The following is a 21190-nucleotide window of genomic DNA, read 5'->3' on the forward strand; positions in this document are numbered from 1 at the left end:
CGCTGGGGGGGTCTGGAGTGCGTCTCTAAAAGCAGCTTTTCTTTCTCCACCCGTGTCCTCCCACCCAGGTGCACGGTGTCACGCCATGGAGGAGCGCGCCAACCTCATGAACATGATGAAGCTCAGCATCAAAACCCTGATCCAGTCGGCCCTGAGCCTGGGCCGGACGCTGGACTCGGACTTCCCGCCCTTGCAGCAGTTCTTCGTGGTGCTGGAGCACTGCCTCAAGCACGGGCTGAAAGGTGGGCGCCCGCTCCCCACACCAGCTCTGGCTGCCACCCCAGGATAGGCGGATACATGAGTCTGTGTTGTGTCCCCCCGTGTCTCCAGTTTTACTCCAGTCTGACGCTGATATTAATCACATACACTGCATGATGCTCCATAGTATTACAGATAGAATCATAGAATGGTTTGAGTTGGAAGGGACCTTAAAGCTCCTCCAGCTCCAACCCCTGCCACGGGCAGGGACACCTTCCACTAGAGCAGGTTGCTCCAAGCCCCTGTGTCCAACCTGGCCTTGAACACTGCCAGGGATGGGGCAGCCACAGCTTCTCTGGGCACCCTGTGCCAGCGCCTCAGCACCCTCACAGGGAAGAGCTTCTGCCCAAGAGCTCATCTCAGTCTCCCCTCTGTCAGCTTAAAGCCATTCCCCCTTGTCCTGTCACTACCTGCTCTTGTCTTCTCATATGCCCTGTATTTTGTGCCTCCTAAACTGTCAAAGTATTTTTAATGCCCCCTTTTCATTGACAATACAAAGTAAAACACAGACTAAAATCTATAATTCTGGAGTTGGAAACCTGTCACTTTACCTCACAAACTTCTCTGTATACTCCCTTTAGTGAAGAAGACTTTTATTGGACAGAACAAATCATTTTTTGGTCCTTTGGAGCTAGTGGAAAAATTTTGTCCTGAAGCATCAGATATAGCAACTAGTGTTAAAAATCTGCCAGAGTTGAAGTAAGTTGATTATTTGGGATGATGCATTTCATTTACACTTCGGGGAAAAAAAAGAATCCCTTCATGTAGCCTCTCGCCTTCCTTAAGGAGATCTTATGCCCAAAGAGAAAAAGAGGGTATGTAGGAGGCATTGGCTTCTTCAAGAGATAAGGGGATATCTCAAAATATGCAGTCCTTCTGATTCAAACAATGCTCTCAGTTTAAAAACAGCATCTGGAAACTCCTATCACTTTGCTAAAAATAACTGTAAAGTCTTCACATGTATTTTCCTTCTTTCCCTCACTTTTATGGCTTCGTGTCACTTTGTGTGTGCTCTAGTAGTATTTAATGTGGGTAATTCAGGACGATGGAAAGAAACTCGTTTCAATGCTAAGATGATGGTTGGGTTATGGCAGTAGCTGAAAATACGTATGTCTTTCCAAGTTGGGAAGACTTTATGATATACTTCACCTTTGCTGAAGCAATGGGTTATACTTAAATGCTTCTGTGTTCTGGAAACAATGTTTCATTTCCCCAGGAATGCTTTTTTATTATTTTTGTATTTTCAGTAAATAACAAACTTCGTCTCCCTTTGCTTTGTTTTTACCAAAACATGCTACTTCTCATTTTAGGACTGCTGTGGGAAGAGGAAGAGCTTGGCTTTACCTAGCACTCATGCAAAAGAAGCTGGCAGATTATCTCAAAGTACTCTTGGACCATAAGCATCTATTAAGGTAACAGTACAGACATGGGTAGATTATATTTACATGAATCACTGAAACTTTGGTTTGCTGTAGTAAAAGGTCAATAACTGACCAGTTTAACTTTCAGCTTGTTCTTGCAACCTGCAGAGGAGCAGGTTGTTAGTTGGGGGTTTTTTGCAGTGAACCTACAGAGGAACAAGCAGGGTATTTTCTGTAAGAGTTCTGCATCTTCTGCCTTGTACAATAAGTTAGTGAGAAGGGGCTGATCAGCTGAGCTTTATAAGGGCTATATTACTGTTCATATGATTTCAGTGAGGGAAGTACCATAATAGTCTTAATGTCTTATAATATTTCTTCTAGTGAATTTTATGAACCTGATGCATTGATGATGGAGGAGGAAGGAGCAGTCATTGTGGGTCTGCTGGTTGGACTGAATGTTATCGATGCAAATCTTTGTTTGAAAGGAGAAGACTTGGATTCTCAGGTAAAGATTAATGCTTAAATGAGATCAGTCAGTATAAGATTGTAGTAGAATTAAGCACATCCATAAATACTTTACTGAGATGGGTCCAAAATTCTGTCCAGAATGTTCCGTGTTGAATCAAAAAAGTACATAAGTACATAAACTGCCAAGTAGCAGTTTATGGAAATGCTGTTAAACTAATACCTGCCAGGAAACTGAGCATACCAGATATGGCTATTTTGATGCTTGCATGCTTGCTTCAGCCCTGAAGAATCTAGGTATTATCTTCCTTGTCTAAACTTAAACTTCAGGTTTTTACCTTTTTCCAAATACAAAGCAGTGCCTGCTGCTACACAGAATTGCACTATCGGGGTGTGTTAATACCTTAAATACATTTTTTCAGGTTGGAGTCATTGATTTTTCCTTGTACCTTAAGGAAACACAGGACAGCGATGGCAAACAGTAAGTATGGTGAATTAATGATTCTAAATTGTCATGGTTTTTGTCTAACCAACCTGCCAGTCTGTGGGAGCACACGAGTGTTGGAGATCTCAAACTCTTTTAATCATCCAAAATAAAAGAATCCAAAGTAGATTTTGTTGGCTAAACAAAAGTACTGACTTTTGAAAGTTGAGCCCATGGTACTTTTAACAATACAGTGTAGAGAGTTTGTGTCTTGAGCTGGGACCAAATTAAAAGCATCCAAACTTTTAGATTGTGGGTTTTAGGAGATGAAAAATCACCCACTACTAAATCACTGCTTTGTTTTTAAGTGCTGTCTCAGAAATGCTCTCAATTAAGTAGCTGTCTTTGTGGGAAAGATCAGTTACAGAGGAAAAAACCCCATAGTTTTAGGTGAAATGTTGGGTGAATTAGAGACTGCAGCTGTGAGAAGCACTGCGGAAGAGCTGTAGTGAACGGAGGGGACTTGGTAGTTTGTGTGCTTCTGGCACTCAGTTTGCACCTCTGTGCTGAAAACCCTAATAAAAACTAGCCTTTTAGAATGAAGGAATTTCTTCTCTATCAATAAATTCTTGCTTTTACAACTAGAGATGGAGGGATTACAGCTGTGCTTGACCAGAAGCATTATGTGGAAGAACTGAACCGACATCTAAGGTGGGATTTTCATCTGTTCTAATGTACAAACACTTGTCTTGCTTCGCTTTTCCAGTATGGCTTTGAGTGTCTCTGCTATCAGTCTTGTAGATTTTTTATCTATACTGAAATGCCTTTTCTGATTATTTCCCAAAATCTTAGGTTCGTTTTTTAATCTTACTCTTCTGATGGCATACAAAATGCAAAGAAGTCTGTGTAACAATAGTTTACTTTTTTGAGATTTTGGAGCCACTTTTGCAAGAGAAAATATTAAAAGTGCCTCTGGAAATTCATTCCTTAAAGGAAGAGTCTCTATTCTTCTGCCATAGAACATTGCTCTGGGGGAGGAGCAGGCCTCACTTACCCTCTTGAACACAAGAGGTGCTAAGACTGCAAAAGTTAAGCCAGAACAGGGCTGCCAACTAATACAATAGGCTGCCAAATGTGGGGAAATTCATGGTCCTCTCAGTGCTGAAGAGGAACAGTTGTCCTTCCTCTGGATTTTCTGCCATCTCATCAAAGTATTTAATTGTTAACAAATGCAAGATGGTAAAAGTATGGTTGAGGATAGGAATAAATGTTGAACATTGGCACTTCTTTTCGTGTTTTTATTCATCTTTTTTTTCCTGGCTGCAGTTGCACAGTTGCAGATCTTCAGAACAAAATAGACTGCTTAGAAAAGACCAATTCGAAACTGCAGGAAGAGGTTTGTGTCTGGTCTCTTAAATATTTCTCATAGCTCTTTACCATCACAAGCAAAACTCCCTAAGAATATTCCTTAGACCTGACATGTTTGAGTTGATACTGGTGGAATGTGGGGGCCTGGTAGGCCTGGCATAGGTTGGCACATGGGAAAGGCTCTGTGGGAAGCTTCTACATTACATTAGTTGTTAAGATGCTTTGGAGTACCTATTTGGTAAATGGGGTTTCTTTAATCAAGTTTTTGTCTTGCAGTGGTATCTCCACCCAATCACTTTTGGGTGATGTGAAGTAATGAACATGACTTGTCTCTCTTTCTTACGTGGGTAAAAAGAACTCAGAAAAACAGAAGAAGAGTCACACTTTGATTAGGAAATCTTTCCTAACTGGGAACTGAAATAGAGTCCAGCAGCATGCATTATAGGGTTTAATTTGGGGGAGAGGTGTGTGTATGTGTGTATATATATAGATATATTTGTATCTGTATTGATTTCTGATACTTTTTGATGTATGTCCACTTGAAAATACCATCAGGTTCCACCAGTGAATGTCAGCCCTGACTCACTTTGTGACTTCTAGTTTGTACCAGAATGAATACACAGATCTATGATCTGTGGTGGATTTTAGCCTTTTACACTAGGATGCATTTCTTTGCATAGTTAATATTAAAAACAAATTGATGAGGGAGTGAAGCAGAAGTCAAGTGAACAAATGATGGTGGGCCCATTAATTTGGACTGTTCAGTGAAGGTGGCAGCAGAAGGTCCAGGCAGCTTCTGGGGAGAATGAAAGGGGAAGTGAGCAGTGCACCTGCTGCAAAGGCTGAGCTGCTGACTTTAGAGTTCCTCCAGATGTTGCACGCTTGCCCAGTGATTAAATGTAAGTATGTTCTCTTTGTAAACAGCTCGCAGCAGCCACCGACCGAATCGGATCGCTTCAGGAAGAGCAGCAGCAGCTGAAACAGCAAAATGAATTGATTCGTGAACGGAGTGAGAAGAGTGTAGAGGTGAGACACCCAGTGGAAGATGATGGGTCCTTAAAATAAGTGATCTCTTTTGATTAGCTGCAGTTAATGCTCTCAAAAGCCCTTTGGACTGCAATGCTAAGCACAGTTTGGCATGCTGCTGTGCAGATCACTGTTCTTGTGTGTAGTATGCACAGGCACTAGATTTTGCTGTTCTTTACTATACACTTATACTTGCAGAAGGGAGAAAACATGAAAACTATTAGAATGGATTCTTTTTCTTTTTATTCTGTTTGAAATTTCAGCTTGTTAACATTTGCCAGTTTATAAAGTAGTGGGATTATACTTGAAGTAACTCCTAAGTTCCTGTGTGTGACACCACATTTCTAAGGCTTGCTTTAGATACATAGATCTGTGATCTTAGGGGGCTTTTTTGCTGATGTTTCTTGCAGGTAACAAAAGAGGATACAAAAGTAGAGTTGGATACTTACAAGCAGTCACGCCAGGGCCTTGATGAAATGTACAGTGATGTTTGGAAGCAGTTGAAAGAAGAAAAAAAAATCAGGCTGGTAAGGAAACAACTGTAGAAAGTAAAATTAAAGCTACAGATTCTGCATGCTTTAAGGGATCATTACAAATACAAGATATGAGTTGTGCACTTTCTGCAGCTATTCAGAATTCATAAAGGAATTGCAAGCAGGGTGCTGGGCATTGGTCATTAACAGTGTCTATAAGGAACTGGAAATCAGGGCTTTTAGAATGCTGAAAATAAAAGGTCTTTCCCCTTTTAAGACCCTACCAGCATTATTATAGCAGAGACTAAGATCAAAACACAGAGAGGCAGCTGTCTTTATGGAGGGAAATATGGTACATGCACAACAGTCATTTGCACAGTGACTGCTAATTAGTGGCTGCCCAGGCTTGCTGAGCTAAGTCAGCCCGAGTCCACCTGCTTCATTTCACAGGCTGCTAAGTTAACACTGAGCTCTACACTCCATTTAGCAGGGCTGCACCCTTGCCCTGATCTGCAGAGCTCAAATAAGGTTTTGGGTTTGCTAACTTAATGTATCATTTAAGACTTAGTTCTTCTGTAAAGTCATAGCTCAACATTACCTCAGAGTAATACGTTGTTTGTGTATGGGGTTGGTTTTATGGGTTTTGGAAATCCTGACATGATACATATGTCATATCCCTGACATATGACTACATAGTAGTACGTGGGAAATCTCTTTGTAAGGAACTAGAGAAAGAGTTGGAGCTACAAATTGGAATGAAAACAGAAATGGAGATTGCCATGAAACTTCTGGAAAAAGATACTCATGAAAAACAAGACACTTTAGTTGCACTTCGCCAACAGTTAGAGGAAGTGAAGGCCATAAACCTGCAGATGTTTCACAAATCTCAGGTACGTACAGAGTGGAGAAGAGCAGCTCTAGTGGTGGTCTTTATATGATAATATTGCACTGGGGATGCAAATGCACTTATATGATCCTGAAGGAATACTTAGATGCCACAATTTTCTTAAGAATAGCTATTTAAAAATTGTAGAAGGAATTTGTTTCATTTTTTTCATTATGCTTCGTTATTGATATGATATTGGGTATGTTTGGAAAGAAAGGGGGTTTCCTTGGGTATTGCACAGGATCATCCATCAAATGGAGAGCTCTCACAGGGGAGGGTGTTTGCAAGAGTCCATTGTCACAACCAGTGAATGATTAGTCTTTAAAAATTGACTTACTGCAGCCTAGAACTGTCTTGCTGCTGCTCCCCATCTGTGTTGTGTTGTCTTGCCTTTCACCTGCACCATATTTAACCCTTGTCTGTGTTAAACTAACAGTAAGTCTAAACCAATAGAAAACTATTGGATATTTTTGTCTGTCTCCTGTGTCTGTACCCACATGGTCAGCTGAGTGCTATAGGCAGTGGAAAGGCAACAGTGGATTTGGGGAAGGAGGAACTCCATGCTCAGGCTGACCTCTGGAGCTGCCAAAAAGTTGTTGGATGGGTTTAGGCATTTTGTTACACCCCCTCCAGCGTAGACCTGGCTCTCCAGAGGTAAGGTGGTTAGTGAAGTAAAAGCAAAAACTTTCTGCTCTTTGGGCCTGTCTTCCTTCCTCAGTGTTTTCCTTGCCCTGGCAGTTTTTAGACTTTCCTTTATCATATCTATTGCAGGGGGTTGGGGATGTTCTTGTGAGTTTCTGTTGTTTGGGCGGGTTGTGGTGTTTTGTCTTGGTTTTTCAATGGGACAAAACACACTGGTAGACAGGGAAGCATGGAGGAGTGTTCACACAAATCATGCACAGCTTGTCTCTGTTAATGAAGTAAGAGTTCAACTACACCTCCCCTGCCGTGGGGCCAGAAATGCAGAAGGGGTTTCTCTCAATTTTATGGCCTGTTTCCTTATGCCCATTCAGGCCATTGCCTCCTCCAGAGCTGCACAGAAACTTGCCAGGCAACGGCCAGTGGAACCCCAGTGCTGAGCAAGGCCTTTGCTTTCCAAAGCATTACTTGGTTTGTAATGTTTTGGCTTCCTGGTTCCATGCCCCCTGAGTGCAGTTGTTACATCCAAATCATAAATGACCCTGTCAATTGAATCTGATAATTTCTTTCTTCAAGCTTGTTTCTAAAGGGAAGGTTTTTGGCTTGTAGCTGATCTCACAGGCCAAAACTTAGGACAGTTAAGGGGGGGTTTTCTGAGCTCTTAAAAAAACAAGTTGAGGAGTGTCTGCTCTGGAATTACCAGCATTTTGTTTGTACATTCCAGTTAGGCCCAGTCATGGCCTCTAACAAGCTGAACATTCTTTATCTAGTGGCAGACATTCATAAAACTTAACACTTTGTGCTTTAGAGAACTGAAGTGTATTACCCGGAATGTCTATTCCCTTATTCCTACAGAATGCAGAGTGCTCATTACAACAGAAAACAGAAGCAATATCCTCCTTTGAAGGAAAAACAAATGAGATGATGTCCTCTATGAAACAAATGGAAGAGAGGTAATAATTAGAGGCTCAAAAGTCAACACTGGAGTCAGTGGAAAGTTTCCAGCTGAAAGCTTTATAAGGTGACCTCCTCTACACCTCCCATAGACCTTTGGGCATGTGTGCCAGCACAACGTTCCTTTTCCTTTCTCCTCCTTGTTACCCTCCACACTTTCCTGTTTTCCCAGGCAAACATGTCCATACTGACCCATTCAAACACCATAGCTCTTTCCATAGGCAGGCTGTTTGAAAACAAGTTGACTTTATTTTAGGGACAGGTAGGACTCCAGCTTCGGGAGGGGGTGGTGTCTGCAGGAACAGTTGGAGTGTTTTCTGGTGGTTGGTTGTGTTTTTTTCCTCCACTGGCATTTTCAGTTCAAGCTTTTAGAAAAGCCTGTGTGGTAAATCTGGAAGAGCAGAATGAGAGGGTGTGGGTTAAGAATGTGTGAATTGACAACATGTTTCTTACTTTGCAGATTGCAACATGCAGAAAAGGCAAGACAGGCTGCAGAAGAAAGATGCAACAAGATGAAGCAAGAGCTCGCTGGGAGGCTTGATTCCTGCCGGCAGCAGATGTCCCAACTGGACAGCAAATGGTATTTAGTCTGATTGTGGGTTTTAACTTCCCTTCTACCATTGCTTTAAGAAGTGCTTTCTACTCCTGTGGTGCTCAGGTCTGAAAAGGGACAGGTTTGAATTAACCAAGGAAAACACAGCCCTTCTGTATAGCACAGGTAGCAGTAGGGGCTGGAACTGGTTTTCCCCAGAACATCCAGTTTAGAGCACGGAATGCCAGTGGAAGTCTGGCCATTCTGAGTAGACCTTGGAGCTTTCCATTGCTTTTTCACTAAATCAGGAGATAGACATGGTCCTGGCTGTAGGCTGAGCAAGTGACTGGCATCCAAACAGATTGGGGTTTTGGAATGGTTTGGGGGTTGTTCTTAGGGAATGTTAATCCTCCAAAGATTTCTAATACCTATAGAAAATGCTTCCTTCACTGCTCAGACTTCATGGTAAAGTGTCATTTTTAAACGTGGCTTTTAAACACAGATGGTCGAGTATGTACCTGTGGGTACTCTATTGGATGAGGTGTCTGCTTCTCATACTGTTGCTATCAATAAGTGCTGTGGGGTATAAGGTTTCTTAGAATGAGTTCTTTTTAAATAGCCTAACTCTGGAAAAGGAATTAAAATCTGAAAAGGAACAGAGACAGACTTTGCAAAGAGAACTGCACCAGGAGAAGGATGCTACCACCCTGCTTAAAACAGAACTGCAGCAGATGGAAGGACTGAAAAAGGTACGCATGGTGCAAGTTCAGGGCTGAAGCTGACCCAGCACCAGTAGAGGGTAGAGGCTTTCATCTGGGGGCTTCCAAAGCTTGGCTGATGTAACACGAGTTATGCTACACATGAGATAAGCTAACACATGAGATGCTAATACAGGGCACAGGTCTAACTGGAATTGCCAAGCAGCCTCCTCAGCCACCTCCAGCTCCCTGCCCTGCCTCAGCCACGAGAGTCACTGGACAGGAGCTGAGGCTGAGGTGGAAGAGCTGGGGACACAAAGCTCCTCCACTGTCCCCCGGCGAGACAGCCCTGTTCATGTAGAGAGTGGCAAGTTCAGGGCTTTCAGTGACTGTGTGAGGTCTTACCAGTGTGTTTAAAACAATCTAAGAACAAGTTTTCAAGCATTCAGAACAACTGAAGGCACTTTATGTTTTAAGCATGAACGCTCTTGTCAAACTGAAGAGCATTTGCTGCTGTCTCTGGCAGTTTAGATTTTGAAGATGCAATTGTACACCAGTGTCTGTCTATAGGCTCATGTGCAGGCACAGCACTGCTGCACTCCAGCAATGCTCGAGGAGGTTTAAAGCCTGAAAATCTTCCTCTTTCTCGTAAATATGGTTAATGATTTGTGCAGAACCCAGGGGTAGTTCATTCATGTCATTCTGAAAATCAAGCCTTAGAAACAGGAGCTTACTCTTGTGAACTGCTTGGGTAGCTTGGACAGACTGACCGAGGCGATAGGTCAAACTTGGTTTTGTGCTTGATTTTGTAGGAACTGAGGAAACTGCAAGATGAGAAGCAGCAGTTAGAGAAGGTCTGTGAGGAGCAGGAGCAAGCTCTGCAAGAAATGGGACTTCATCTCAGCCAGTAAGTCCTAGAAACTGAACTCCTGGAAGTGACATGGAGGATGCAGAATCAAACTGATACAAATCATTTTAGAACACGTCCAGGTATAAAACCCAATAAACCTGAGAAGTTCAGGAGACAGCTCCTGTGCACTATGTTCTCTGGGGAGCTAAACAGCTATGAAATAAAAGCAAGGGAAGCTCCTTGCCAGAGTAGGATGGCTGAGACAGGAACCGGTACAGGGAATGCTCAGTGCTCACAGGGGAACTGCACCAGTCCCACATTCCTCTGAATATACTGAAAAGGGGCAAACCCCGAGGTGACAGTGACAAAGGTTTCCTGGTGATACCGAGCCTGGAGCCGGCTGCAGCAGCCGAGTGTAGATGCAGCGGCCGGCAGCGGGACTGCAGGTCAGAGGGAACGTGGCTGGAGGAAAAGTCATGCAGAAGAAATCATTTATTTACTTATTTTTCAGATCGAAGCTGAAGATGGAAGATATTAAAGAAGTAAATAAAGCACTAAAGGTACTCTGCACCTCACGGCTGTTTTGACTAAACATACACATTTCATTTAGTACCTTCAAATTTCAACCTGGTTATCCCACTCCCAAAGGTGGCTTTGGAAAAATACCACCACCGTTGGCAAACTGCCCTTGAATTGCATTTTAGAAACGAACTTGTAACTTTTCGTTCCCATTTTCTAGGGTCATACCTGGCTGAAGGATGATGAAGCCTCACACTGCAAGCAATGTGACAAGGAGTTCTCCATCTCCAGAAGGAAGGTAGTGTTGTTCAGTGGGTTGTTTCTTCCTTTTGTCATGGAAAACAGAAACTGTGCTGTTGTGTGCTGGGGAAGATGCTTCCGTTCCAGATCTGGTTGGCGTGATGACTACAGGGAGAAGTAATTTGGCATTTCCTGTGCTAAAAATACTGTTGTTGTGCTTGGTGCTTCCCTTGGTAGGGAGCTTTGGGGGCTGTGTTCTCCTGTGCTGCATTTCTCTTCCCCTCCCTGTTGGAGGTCTGGGCGCTCTGTACCTCGATGCTGGGGTCCTGCTGGTGGGTTGGGACAGCTTGAGGTGCCTGCGGAGGGCACCCGGCAGCCCAGGCACCACCTCTCCTCCCATAGAGCTGTGCTGGAAGCAGGGGCTGCCCGCTTGGTGCTCGGGAGAGCTGTGGAGCGGCAGCAGAGCGGCTCCTCCAGCCTGGCAGGCAGCGGGGCTGCGCAGGGGTCACAGCGCTTGTGTTCTCTGAGCAGGAGCAGAGCTGAGGGGAGGGCTGGGCCTGTCGGGAGCGGAGGGTGATGTCGCTGTGCTCCAAAAGCTGCTGGGAGGTCTGATTTCCCTCTCCCTGGTGCTGGGGTTTCAGGCAGTTGTGGTTATTGTAACCCTGTGTTTGCAGCACCACTGCAGGAACTGCGGGGACATCTTCTGCAACACTTGTTCCAGTAACGAACTGGCGCTGCCATCGTACCCTAAACCCGTCCGTGTCTGTGACACTTGTCACACTTTACTCCTCCAGCGGTGCTCCTCTAACTCCTCCTAAGGCTGCCAGAACCTTGCCCTTTGCCATGGAAAGTAGCCATTATTTTTGTAACTGAATTGCAGGCGTCGCCCATGCAGCAGGCCGCTGCTCTGTAGTGTTTTCCGCTGTGCTGCAGCAGCATGGAACAACTTGTAGGGATGGTGCAAAGTCATGTTTCTCCAACTGGAATAATTAAGGAAACTGTATTAATTGTAACTTCCCTGAAAGTTCTATTTGAAACTAAAATGCAACTTCACTTTTCTGATTTTTATAGATATTTGTATTAAAATTTGTATATGGCCTTTCTACGTCCGTTTGATCCCACAGACGTCACTGTCGCTCTGCACATTAACTTCACTTCCTCCCTATGCTGCTGTAGGTGCTCCCGTTCCTCCACGGGCTGGTGCATGGCCCGTGTCTGCTCCCGGCGCAGGGAGGAAAAGTCACTTTATGGGTTGTCTCTAGAAAAAGCTTTATGGTGAGTGTCAATGAAGGTGCCTTCTGGTCACTGCAATCAGAAACTGCGCGTTGTACTTGTCCTGAGTCACTGTTACACAATAAAGCCTTTTGCAAGAACAGAAAGTGAGAGCAAGTTCTGATGTTTAACAGCTGTCAGAGGGTTTGAGGACAGCCCCACATAGCAAGGGCTCAAATTGAAGCTGCTGCCGAGCACCTGGTGGGATTAACCGCTCCCATCCCCAGCTCGCCCCAGGCCACACTGGGCAGCCACCTCCCTCCGCCCGTGACGCTGGGCACTCAAGCCTGAGGTGGGTTCCAAACCAAAGTCCCTGGCAGGTGGACCCTGTTAATGGGTCACCAGCTCCGCTGCTGGTGCATGTCAGGGCATTGAGCTGTGCACTCACACCCAGCTCGGGGGGCGGGGGGCAGCAGTGCGATGCTGCTGCACCAGTGCCATGTGATGCAGCGGCTGCCGAGCACATGATGAGGCAGAGACTCATTCTCTCAATGGCTTCATTCAGACCAGCACAAACCCGGCTGCTGCAGCCACCTCGCATGGGAGCAGCAGGGAGACAGGGCAAAGGGGGGGGCTTTAATGTGGCAATGGGATGGAGTGGTCTGGGTTTAACTCCCAGAACATGGGGGTTTCTTCAGTGCAGAAGGGACCTTCCCATTTCTGGCCCTCAGGAAAGAATGGGTAGAAAGGGCAAGTGGATTCACCCCGGCAAGTGCCAGGAAGCAGATCCCCTCCAGCTTCGGGGAAGCTCCACTGCTCAAAACCTGGACCCAAGCTCTTTGTAAAACCCCATCTTTAATAAGCATGACCTTAGAGAAGCTGAATGTGCTGAAGCAGGGCTGCCCCGTGCTCTGCTGCAGCTGATGAGGCCACACACAATTGCCTCTTGCCCTACATGCGCAGCCCTGCTCCCGGCACAGCCATGCAGTGCTCTGACCCAAAAGCCCACCCTCGCAGGTGCTGGTTTCCCAGCCACTGTCCCTTTGGGGTGGTAACACCCATCAGGAGCACTCACACCCTGCTCACGGCAGGCACAGATTAGGTGTCAGCCCCCAAGACCACCCCTGCAGGCGCAGCTACAAGAAGGAGGGAGAGTTCCAGTTTTTAAAAGGAAGATTTATTTAACAAGTTTCACTTAGCGCAATACACCTAAAAAGGAAATCACAATACAATGAAAGATTAAATCAAGGCCTCAGAATTGTATACGAACACCAAGACCCAAATCCTAAAGTAGCCGTATTGCGTCTCGACATGTTTCCCCATTAACTTAAAAAAAAACCAAAATAAAGAAGAAGCTTTAACATGCCTTACAGGGTATTAAAAGAAAGAAACTAGAACTAACATGCCAAATGTTCACTTTGAATTTCAGACACAGCTCCTATATCATCAGTTCTTTACAAAAAAAGCATCTCCCTCCACATGTATTCAAAACAGTGTTGGATGTAATATGGTATAAGAGCAACATTTAACGTAATTCAAACAGCTTTAACCTAAATACGCTTATTACTGCTTAAATACACTCCTACAACAAAACTAACTTGAGAAACGCCCAAAGTTGTTTAACAGTTATAGTCTTTTACTCAACTTGGTTATTACATCCTAGATGAATGTTCAATTTCGGTATGTTCAAAAAATACTGAACCTGAAGGGTTTTTAAAAGAACAATCTTGGGTTCACTGACAGTCAAGCAGAAATCACAAGCTCGTATTGCAAAACTGTTAAACTTAGTTTTTTGTTTTTTTGTTTTTTAAAAAAAGATGTGACCAAAAGTCAGCGCTCGGTTACATTCCCCAGCCACCACTCATGTTGGACATGTTGGACATGCCGCCCATGCCGTTCACTCCCATGGACGCGCGGTTCCCGCTGCTGTAGTAACTGCTGTTCATGGCGCCCTGGCTCCCGGGGTCTGGGGGGGAAACCGACAGCAGGTTCACAGCTGGTTCAGGCCGATTCGTAGCATCCTTCCCCCAACGCCTGTCCTTGCTGGGCCACCTCGTAAATACCGTCTACTGTGCCCAACGCTGCAAAGTGGCAGTTTACAGCTCCGTACCCAAAGTCATGGAGTTTGTTGGTTGTTAATGAAAAGAGCCAGCTCTGTCTCACCCCGCTTCCGAGCTCAGCTGAACTGCCCCATGGAAGCGGAGAGGACCCGGCCTCCCACGTGCCCCCCCCTCGCTTCATGCTGCATTGAAGCCAGGCTGACCTCCAGCTTCCACACCAAGAAAGCGAGCAGAGCAACACAAGCCCAGAGACCAGCATTGCCTACCCCCTTCAGAACGGTTTCCCACCTTCCCGCCCCCAGCACCGAGCTCCTGCTTTGGATCTATCCCCACCAGCTCCCCGTTAGTGCAGGTTCACAGCAGCCAAGCTGTCAGCTTGCAGTGCTGCCCAGCCTGCAGCACAACCCCTCAATGCCAGCGAGCAGCACCGTGAGCCCTGCTCAGCCAGCTGCACCTCCTGAACCAGACAAGAGCTTCCCTTACCATAGCCACTCATGCTGCTCTGGCCGCCGTATCCACCGCCATAACCCCCGCTCAGCTGCTGGTTGGCTGGGCCACCGTAACTGGATTGGCTTCCTTTGGAGTTAAGGATAGGAACGGTAAGAGTTCGCCTGTCAAAGTCTGCTCATCATGAGCAAATCTACCCCTCACCTCACTAACAGCCCCTCTTCCCTGGCACAAGCTCGTGCTCTCACGGAAGTACCTTCCTTCTGAAGTACGTATGGCAACAAGCTCACTAAGGGTTTCCTTCTGCAGTTTCTAGGGACTATGTGTAGCAGGATCAATCTGCCATTGCGTACACAAACACCCCAAGAGACCTGAACCTGGCTTTAGTGCCCTCACACAGGGCTGCAGCTGCCAGCAACATGCTGACTCATTAAACGGAGTCACCCCATCACATTCCATCCTGGCAGGGACTCAGTCCTGTTCCAGACTGACTGAGCACTACAGCTCACCACACAGGGGACCTCTGCTTCAGCTCACCAGCCACTGCTCTTCACCTCATCACTGCCTATGCTCCCATAACACTTGCCAGTAAAGCATCAGCATTAACCTCAAACTATCTGTTATCAAAATACTACAACCCCAACCCCAAGAAATCCCCCAAAACCCAACCACCACCACGATCTCCAAGAAACCAGACAAGTCAGGTATCAAGAAGGGTATCTGCTCTACAGAGTGGCATTGTTTGTTTGACTTGCATTGCAAACACAGTTCAGATTTTCAAACACTTCTGGAGTTTGCTAGAGCAATCCAGGCAGTATCTCCAAATTCCAAATTAGTTTTTCCCTTACCACCAAGCCCAGACTTGAACAGCAGGTCACAGGTGGTGCCACAGATGGTGCCACAGATACACCCTCCATCACCAGATGACATTCCAGTTTCCAAAATCAAGGGAGAGGGAAGGAAGGTAAGAGCACAGGCATCACCCATGCCACTTTCATACCACCACCCCCCTCCCAAGAGCCTCTCACCCCACCACACGCACCACAGTCAGCATCACAGTTTATTCAGCCTATTAACTGTTTGAATGTATTCCCAAAAGGTTTATATACCTGGCAATGTGCTAGTGTTCCAGTCTTGGACCACCCCTTCCGATTCCTTGACTGTGTGATTAAGAGAAAACGTTGAATTTCAGTCTTTGTGCCAGGCACAGAACAAGCAGGAGCTGTGCATTAGCCAGCTTCATTAAGTATCAAGTGCTGGTTCAGAAGCACAGTTAGGACTGTGTACACATACCCATTGCGCCCATCATCTGACTGCCATAGGCACCACCACTTCCTCCTGCTGTAGAATTCAAGAAGAGTTCTACGTATCTGTGTTCTGGAAGAAGAAGAGCGATTGCCATGAGAGCATTTCACACAGAACCCCCGGGGTCTGTCACGCCACAAGCAGGGCTGCAGGAACTCCATCAGCTCTCCAGGCAGAGCAGAGCAGAGCAGAGCAGAGGCACAGCAGCACTGCTCCCCCCTGAAGAGCAGGCGCACTGTGGCATATTCGCCTTGTCTTTGGACATTGCAGCCACTGCGTCCTCGTGAGTAGCAAACTCCACGTCTGCCTCTCCAGTTACTCTGCCGTCTGGTCCGATTTCAATGTGTACTCTTACGGGGTTCAGAGGTGAGAAGAACTACACATGGAACAGTCACACAGATTAAAACGCACCAATGCAAGAGCTCAGTCTCACAGCAAACCGCTTCCTCTAACAGAGCACTCGTTCACTGCTGTGCCCTGAGCACCTCCAGTAACGGCTCTGGACTCTGGAAGCCATGCACTGGGAGAAGGGTGGCTCTGGGACTCACGTTATAGATGTCGTTCTCCGTAGCTCTGTAGGGCAGACCTCTCATGTGGACGCAGTGGCCAGTCGTGCTCTGGAAGGTGGACGCCCCGTCGCCGTATCTGTGGTCCGACATCCCTGCAGAGAAGAGAGTCCATTCTAGGTCTTTCAGATGTATTTTAGGTTCTTTTGAGACGTATTGTAAGTTCAGTTACTATTCCTATTAGAGATCTCTTACCTCTTCCAAATCTATCAGAACCAAAACCATAGCCATCATTATACCCATTGTAGTCATCATAACCTCCATAACCTATAAATAGATTGGACAACATGTTCATTTCAACTACAGAAAAATCCAAATGCACAACGAGCACACTGCAGACAACGAGCATTAGGAAGTTTCTTTTCTTCTAGAAGAAATAAAGCCAAGGACATATACAAACCAGCAATTACGAAGTAAAGAGGACACTACCAGGTCCAAGTGTTGCTGCTTCTCAGATGAGCAGCTCCCTCTTGGACACCATCTACTTACCTCCTCCGTAGGCTCCACGCCTCATCCTTTCCAAGCTACTTCCTCTACCAAGACTGTTATATCCACGTGTGAGACCGGGTCTGTCGTAAGGACCAGGTCTCTGCATTGCCAGCAGCTTGCGTGGAGGGTCGTAGTGAGTGCGCACCTCTGCTCGACTACTCTTGAAGATCTCAATGTACCTACAAAGTGTTTCCACAGAGAGAAGTCAGGCTCCGATTCCTTCCACAAACACAGTTTTACATTAAAACAAGCCATTTAGTCATAGCCTTGAAACTGGCAGTGTATTTTAAGCCAGGTTTCTTTACGTTATGTAGGCAATGACATACTATTGTAAGCACTACATTACTTTCAAATCAGTGTATTTTCAAGAAATTACAATTACTGAAGGGTTTACATGCTCCTCACATACTTTGCAGTATCCCAGCCTTAAGGGTGGGGGAGCAGTATTGATTCCCAACCCTCCTCCCCCCCAATTTAAAGTGTTAGTCAAAAAAAGAGAAACCATAGGAGGGACTGTGTCCACTCAACTCAGCACTGTTTTGCTCATGTGGCAATGGAAAGAGAGGGTTAAAACCCCGGCCTCCACCAGGACTTCAACCCATCAGGATGCTACAAGAAGCTTGGCATGTGCTAATGAACCCAGCCTATGCTTCAGCGACTCAGCGTAGGCAAAAAGTGCATGCTTCAATGAAAAATAGTCACAAGTCAAATAGAATAAAAACCCTTTGTGACAATTTCTTGAAAGCTATGCTTATTACATTGAAGATTAATACAGTAAGTAAAATTTGTTACATTTCAACTTATAAAACAAGTTTAGAAAGTATCACATTTTCTTATGGTAGTAAGAGTACTGTGCATGTCTTTAGAGCTAAAGGCATAATTGGTGCTATATTGAGAAGTTAAAGCCATAGTCTCTCAACTTTGTCACTTGCAAGCTATCAGTTTTGCACTTCTTCATTATTACCCAGTTTCCAAAGCACATTTCAGCTTGGCCCAATTTCATCTTTCATTTTGGGTAGATCCAAACAGCCTGTGCCAGAGGCACATTAGCAATAACTTTACTTATCGCCGAGTTAGAGACCAGAAGAGTGCTTCTGGTCAGACGTTAACACTTTCAGAAGAGAGAATATGGATTTAATGATTTACCATAAGAAAAGTGACAGAGCCAACCAACCATCCATCCCCACCTGTGCCCTATTCTTTCCTTGTGTTTCTTTAGAGCCTTTTCAGCTATTTCCTGTGAAGCAAACTGCACGAAGGCCTCCCCCGTACTCCTCCCCTGGAAGTCCACCGGCAATGTTATCCCATTTGGCACGATTTCCAACCCTTCAACCCAAGGACAAATAACCCCAGTAGGGGGGCAATATTAACATCACAAGCCCAGTCATGAGTTTTTCTTATAGCTTTAAATACACCAGAATTTTAACACTTGTAAGTGAATGGCATGTTGAGTCTAGAACAGCAGAAAAGAAAGCATGTCAACAACATACCATTCAGTTTATGTTCTTAACCCACCCTGCAGAGCACAGAAAACATTCTGAGTGTCAGGGACGACTCCTCAGACCAGGCATCTAATGCAGGGTGCATTAAGAAGCTCACACATTATTATTACAAACCTTCAATTCTGTGAAAGTATTTAAGATGAACGTTTTAAGACAACTTAAATTCAAACACAGCAAGTTAAACAGCTCTATATATAACAAGTATTTTTACTAGAAGTCACTCAGGTAACATAATTAGTCTTATGCAAACATCAGTTTCAGCATTAATTTTTTTATCTTTAGGAGTGCTTAATTAAGAAAAAAATCATGAAGTAATTTCAAAAGTATTAGTTTCTGAACAGAAGAGGCACATTTTGTATATTAAGCACATTAACAGTTTTTAAAGCTTGAATTACTTAACCATGTAAGAAAGAAACAACTTAAAATGCACATGCTTAAGAACTGCTCTTGTTCAAAATATACTGATTCAGAAAACAAAAACAAGTTCTGAAGTTGTAAAATTGGAAATATTTATAACTGTATTTTAAAGCAAAACAGTGAGCTCCATCATATCCTGTTATAGCACAACATTTCAGCTGATTTTAAACACTCACATTTAGAAAGCTACTACTTTGAAAACACTAACAAGTTAAACCCTAAATAAAACAGATTTCTGTCTTAAGCATTTATAATAGTATTCCAGTTCATAAAACATACAACAGCTGCAAAAAAGTGAGAATGAGTCAATGCAAAACAAAGTTTTTATGGATGAAGAGATAAAGTTAGACAGTGACAAGGACTGGTTTGGGGGGGTTTTCCCCCAGGAAGTGGAGGGGGAAAATCTGTTCTTGGGCAGAGTTCAGCACGTTGATGTTTTTCTGGAATCTTCCTCAATACTAACCCTATGTTTCTAAGAAGCCATGGGCACACTGCACACCCATTCCTCAGGCCCTGCTCCTGTACTGAGCCCAGCAGTATGGGTGTTGTACAGCCTTCACTGAACAGCATGAGCAAGCCGAGACTGTGGGTGGAAATATCCTCCCACCTCAACTGTTCACTTGGAATTTAGAAAGCAAAACACTTCTTGGTTTCTGCTATCCTTACTTGGGACAGTACGTCCCATTAACTATAAATGAGAACTGATTTTTGGAGTTCCCTCAATTATTCAGTAAGTACTTCAGGAATTGATCCCTCATGCCCAGATAAGCAACAAGAACTGCTTATTTACTTTTAATACCCATCAGTTACTGCTGGAAGTACTACTGGGCATCCGTGGCTGCTCGGTTACTGTTGGTTTCTTTTTAGCATAGACCAATAGTGCTACAGCTACTACTTTTATCCCACATACCTGAAAAGAACTGTACAATTTCTTCTTTACTACAGCCAAATGGAAGTCCTCTAAGACGTACAAAACCATCATTAGCTGTATCAGGGCTGTTGGGACCAGTATGCTTCAGAACCCAATCCATTTCAACGTTGTTTGACTTGAAAACTGTAAAAGGCACTTAGAATTAATGCATTCTGGAATACGCAAGAGTTTTAAAAGCCATTTGCCTTGAAACTAATCAAGTTATGACATACAAGTCCACTTGTCCTTTTCACATGCATTTTAAAGAGATAAACGAAGCAATTAACCAAAAACCCATCGAGCACAAGCACATTTAGTCAGTTACAAGGCCAATTGAGTCAAACCTTCAACATATCTGTGTCCCATTGTTTCTCTGTCTTTTTTCAGAGCCAATTTCACATCCTCCTCTGATTCAAGTTCAGCAAATGCTTCTCCACTTGGTCTGCCCTCCCTGGTGTAGATGAAACGGATTCCCAAAGCCCCATTCAGAATCTTGCAATCTGGAAGTGAAAAAGGAAAGCCAAAATTCATTTAATTGTTACAGGAACACTGTAATGCTCTTTACACACTGCAGTGTGACTTCACAAGTTTCAGACATTCTGAAAGGGAAAGACTAATAGCCATCATGTCATAGCAAAAAGGCAAAGCCAGCAGTATTCTTGTTCTAACTTTAATAGTGACCAGTGAACTAAGAAATAACTAAAATCAAGTCACCCTTCTTGCAGACTCTAAAAAACTAACAAAACAAGATAAATGCAAATTAGCTGTTTTCAAGGGTTTGCTGCCTCGAGTCAAGTTGATGAACTGGTTTTGACTGTAGGTAACTTAAGACTTTCTCATCGACACAAATTCAAGCAAGGAGTAATAACAATTAGTAGAAGCGTAATGAACTATATCAGAACCAAATCCAGTACACCAAACTCCTGAAGCATTTTAAGATCCCCAGTCACTGAGGAAACCATGTATTTATCACAGCTATTTACCACTGTAAAATGTTAGTAATTTGTAAAATGCTAATAATCAGGAAGAAGGACACAACACACTAACCCCTTTGCACAAAAGAGACTATTAAGACAACACCAAAGACTAAACTATTAGTTCAACCTGAAGTAAGAATTTTGAAGTTTTCTGGAAGCTTCTCTGTTCAGGCTGCTCAGGAAGCTAAGGCAGCTGCAGACATCCCAGTGACTTGATGACTGAGCTCCTTTGTGTCTAGTTCCTAGCATGGCTTTCCACACCGGGTCCTAGCTGAGGCACTTGCTGCATTACAACTTCACTAGCTACTAAAATTCCCTGAATGCTTCCCAGAACTGCTCACTGCAGCACTCCCACTGCTACAGCGTCCCCAGGGAGGAGCCCAGGATTGACAAACAGAGCCCAGCCCCTCTCCAGACCCCCATCCCCCCCCAGTTCTGCTTACCGGAGAAAAATCTCTGCACCTCCTCGGTGGAGCAGGACCAAGGCAGCCCCCTGACCTTCACCACATATCCCTCGCTGCTCTCTGTGTTCAGCATCACATTGGGGGTGAGGCTTGGCTCTGTCTCGGCTTCAGTGGTTGCTGTAGAAGAGCAAAACAGGCTCCTTGAGAT

At 44.6% G+C, this 21190-nt stretch overlaps 2 protein-coding genes across 2 annotated transcripts; one reads left to right on the plus strand and one right to left on the minus strand.

The window, feature by feature from the left end:
* Window positions 1-76: 76 nt before the first annotated feature.
* Window positions 77-11511, plus strand: RUFY1 (RUN and FYVE domain containing 1). The gene is made up of 17 exons (XM_010019611.1): window positions 77-242; window positions 840-957; window positions 1569-1670; window positions 2001-2124; window positions 2507-2565; window positions 3154-3219; window positions 3835-3904; window positions 4801-4902; window positions 5313-5429; window positions 6098-6265; window positions 7756-7853; window positions 8315-8434; window positions 9006-9135; window positions 9897-9991; window positions 10446-10494; window positions 10674-10751; window positions 11368-11511. Exons 1-17 carry the CDS (start codon window positions 86-88, stop codon window positions 11509-11511), a joined length of 1797 nt encoding a protein of 598 aa, XP_010017913.1. The 5' UTR covers window positions 77-85.
* A 1546-nt stretch (window positions 11512-13057) lies between these two features.
* On the minus strand, window positions 13058-21154 carry HNRNPH1 (heterogeneous nuclear ribonucleoprotein H1 (H)). Its single transcript, XM_010019614.1, is given in 11 exon segments — window positions 13058-13871; window positions 14449-14541; window positions 15700-15789; window positions 15928-16093; window positions 16266-16405; window positions 16479-16550; window positions 16773-16951; window positions 17960-18098; window positions 19602-19745; window positions 19946-20101; window positions 21022-21154. Coding segments are annotated over 11 exon segments (1398 nt in total). The 5' UTR covers window positions 21116-21154; the 3' UTR covers window positions 13058-13746.
* Window positions 21155-21190: the final 36 nt, after the last annotated feature.

Source organism: Nestor notabilis, unplaced genomic scaffold, assembly GCF_000696875.1.
Source record: "Nestor notabilis isolate BGI_N333 unplaced genomic scaffold, ASM69687v1 scaffold16468, whole genome shotgun sequence".
NCBI lineage: Eukaryota > Metazoa > Chordata > Aves > Psittaciformes > Psittacidae > Nestor > Nestor notabilis.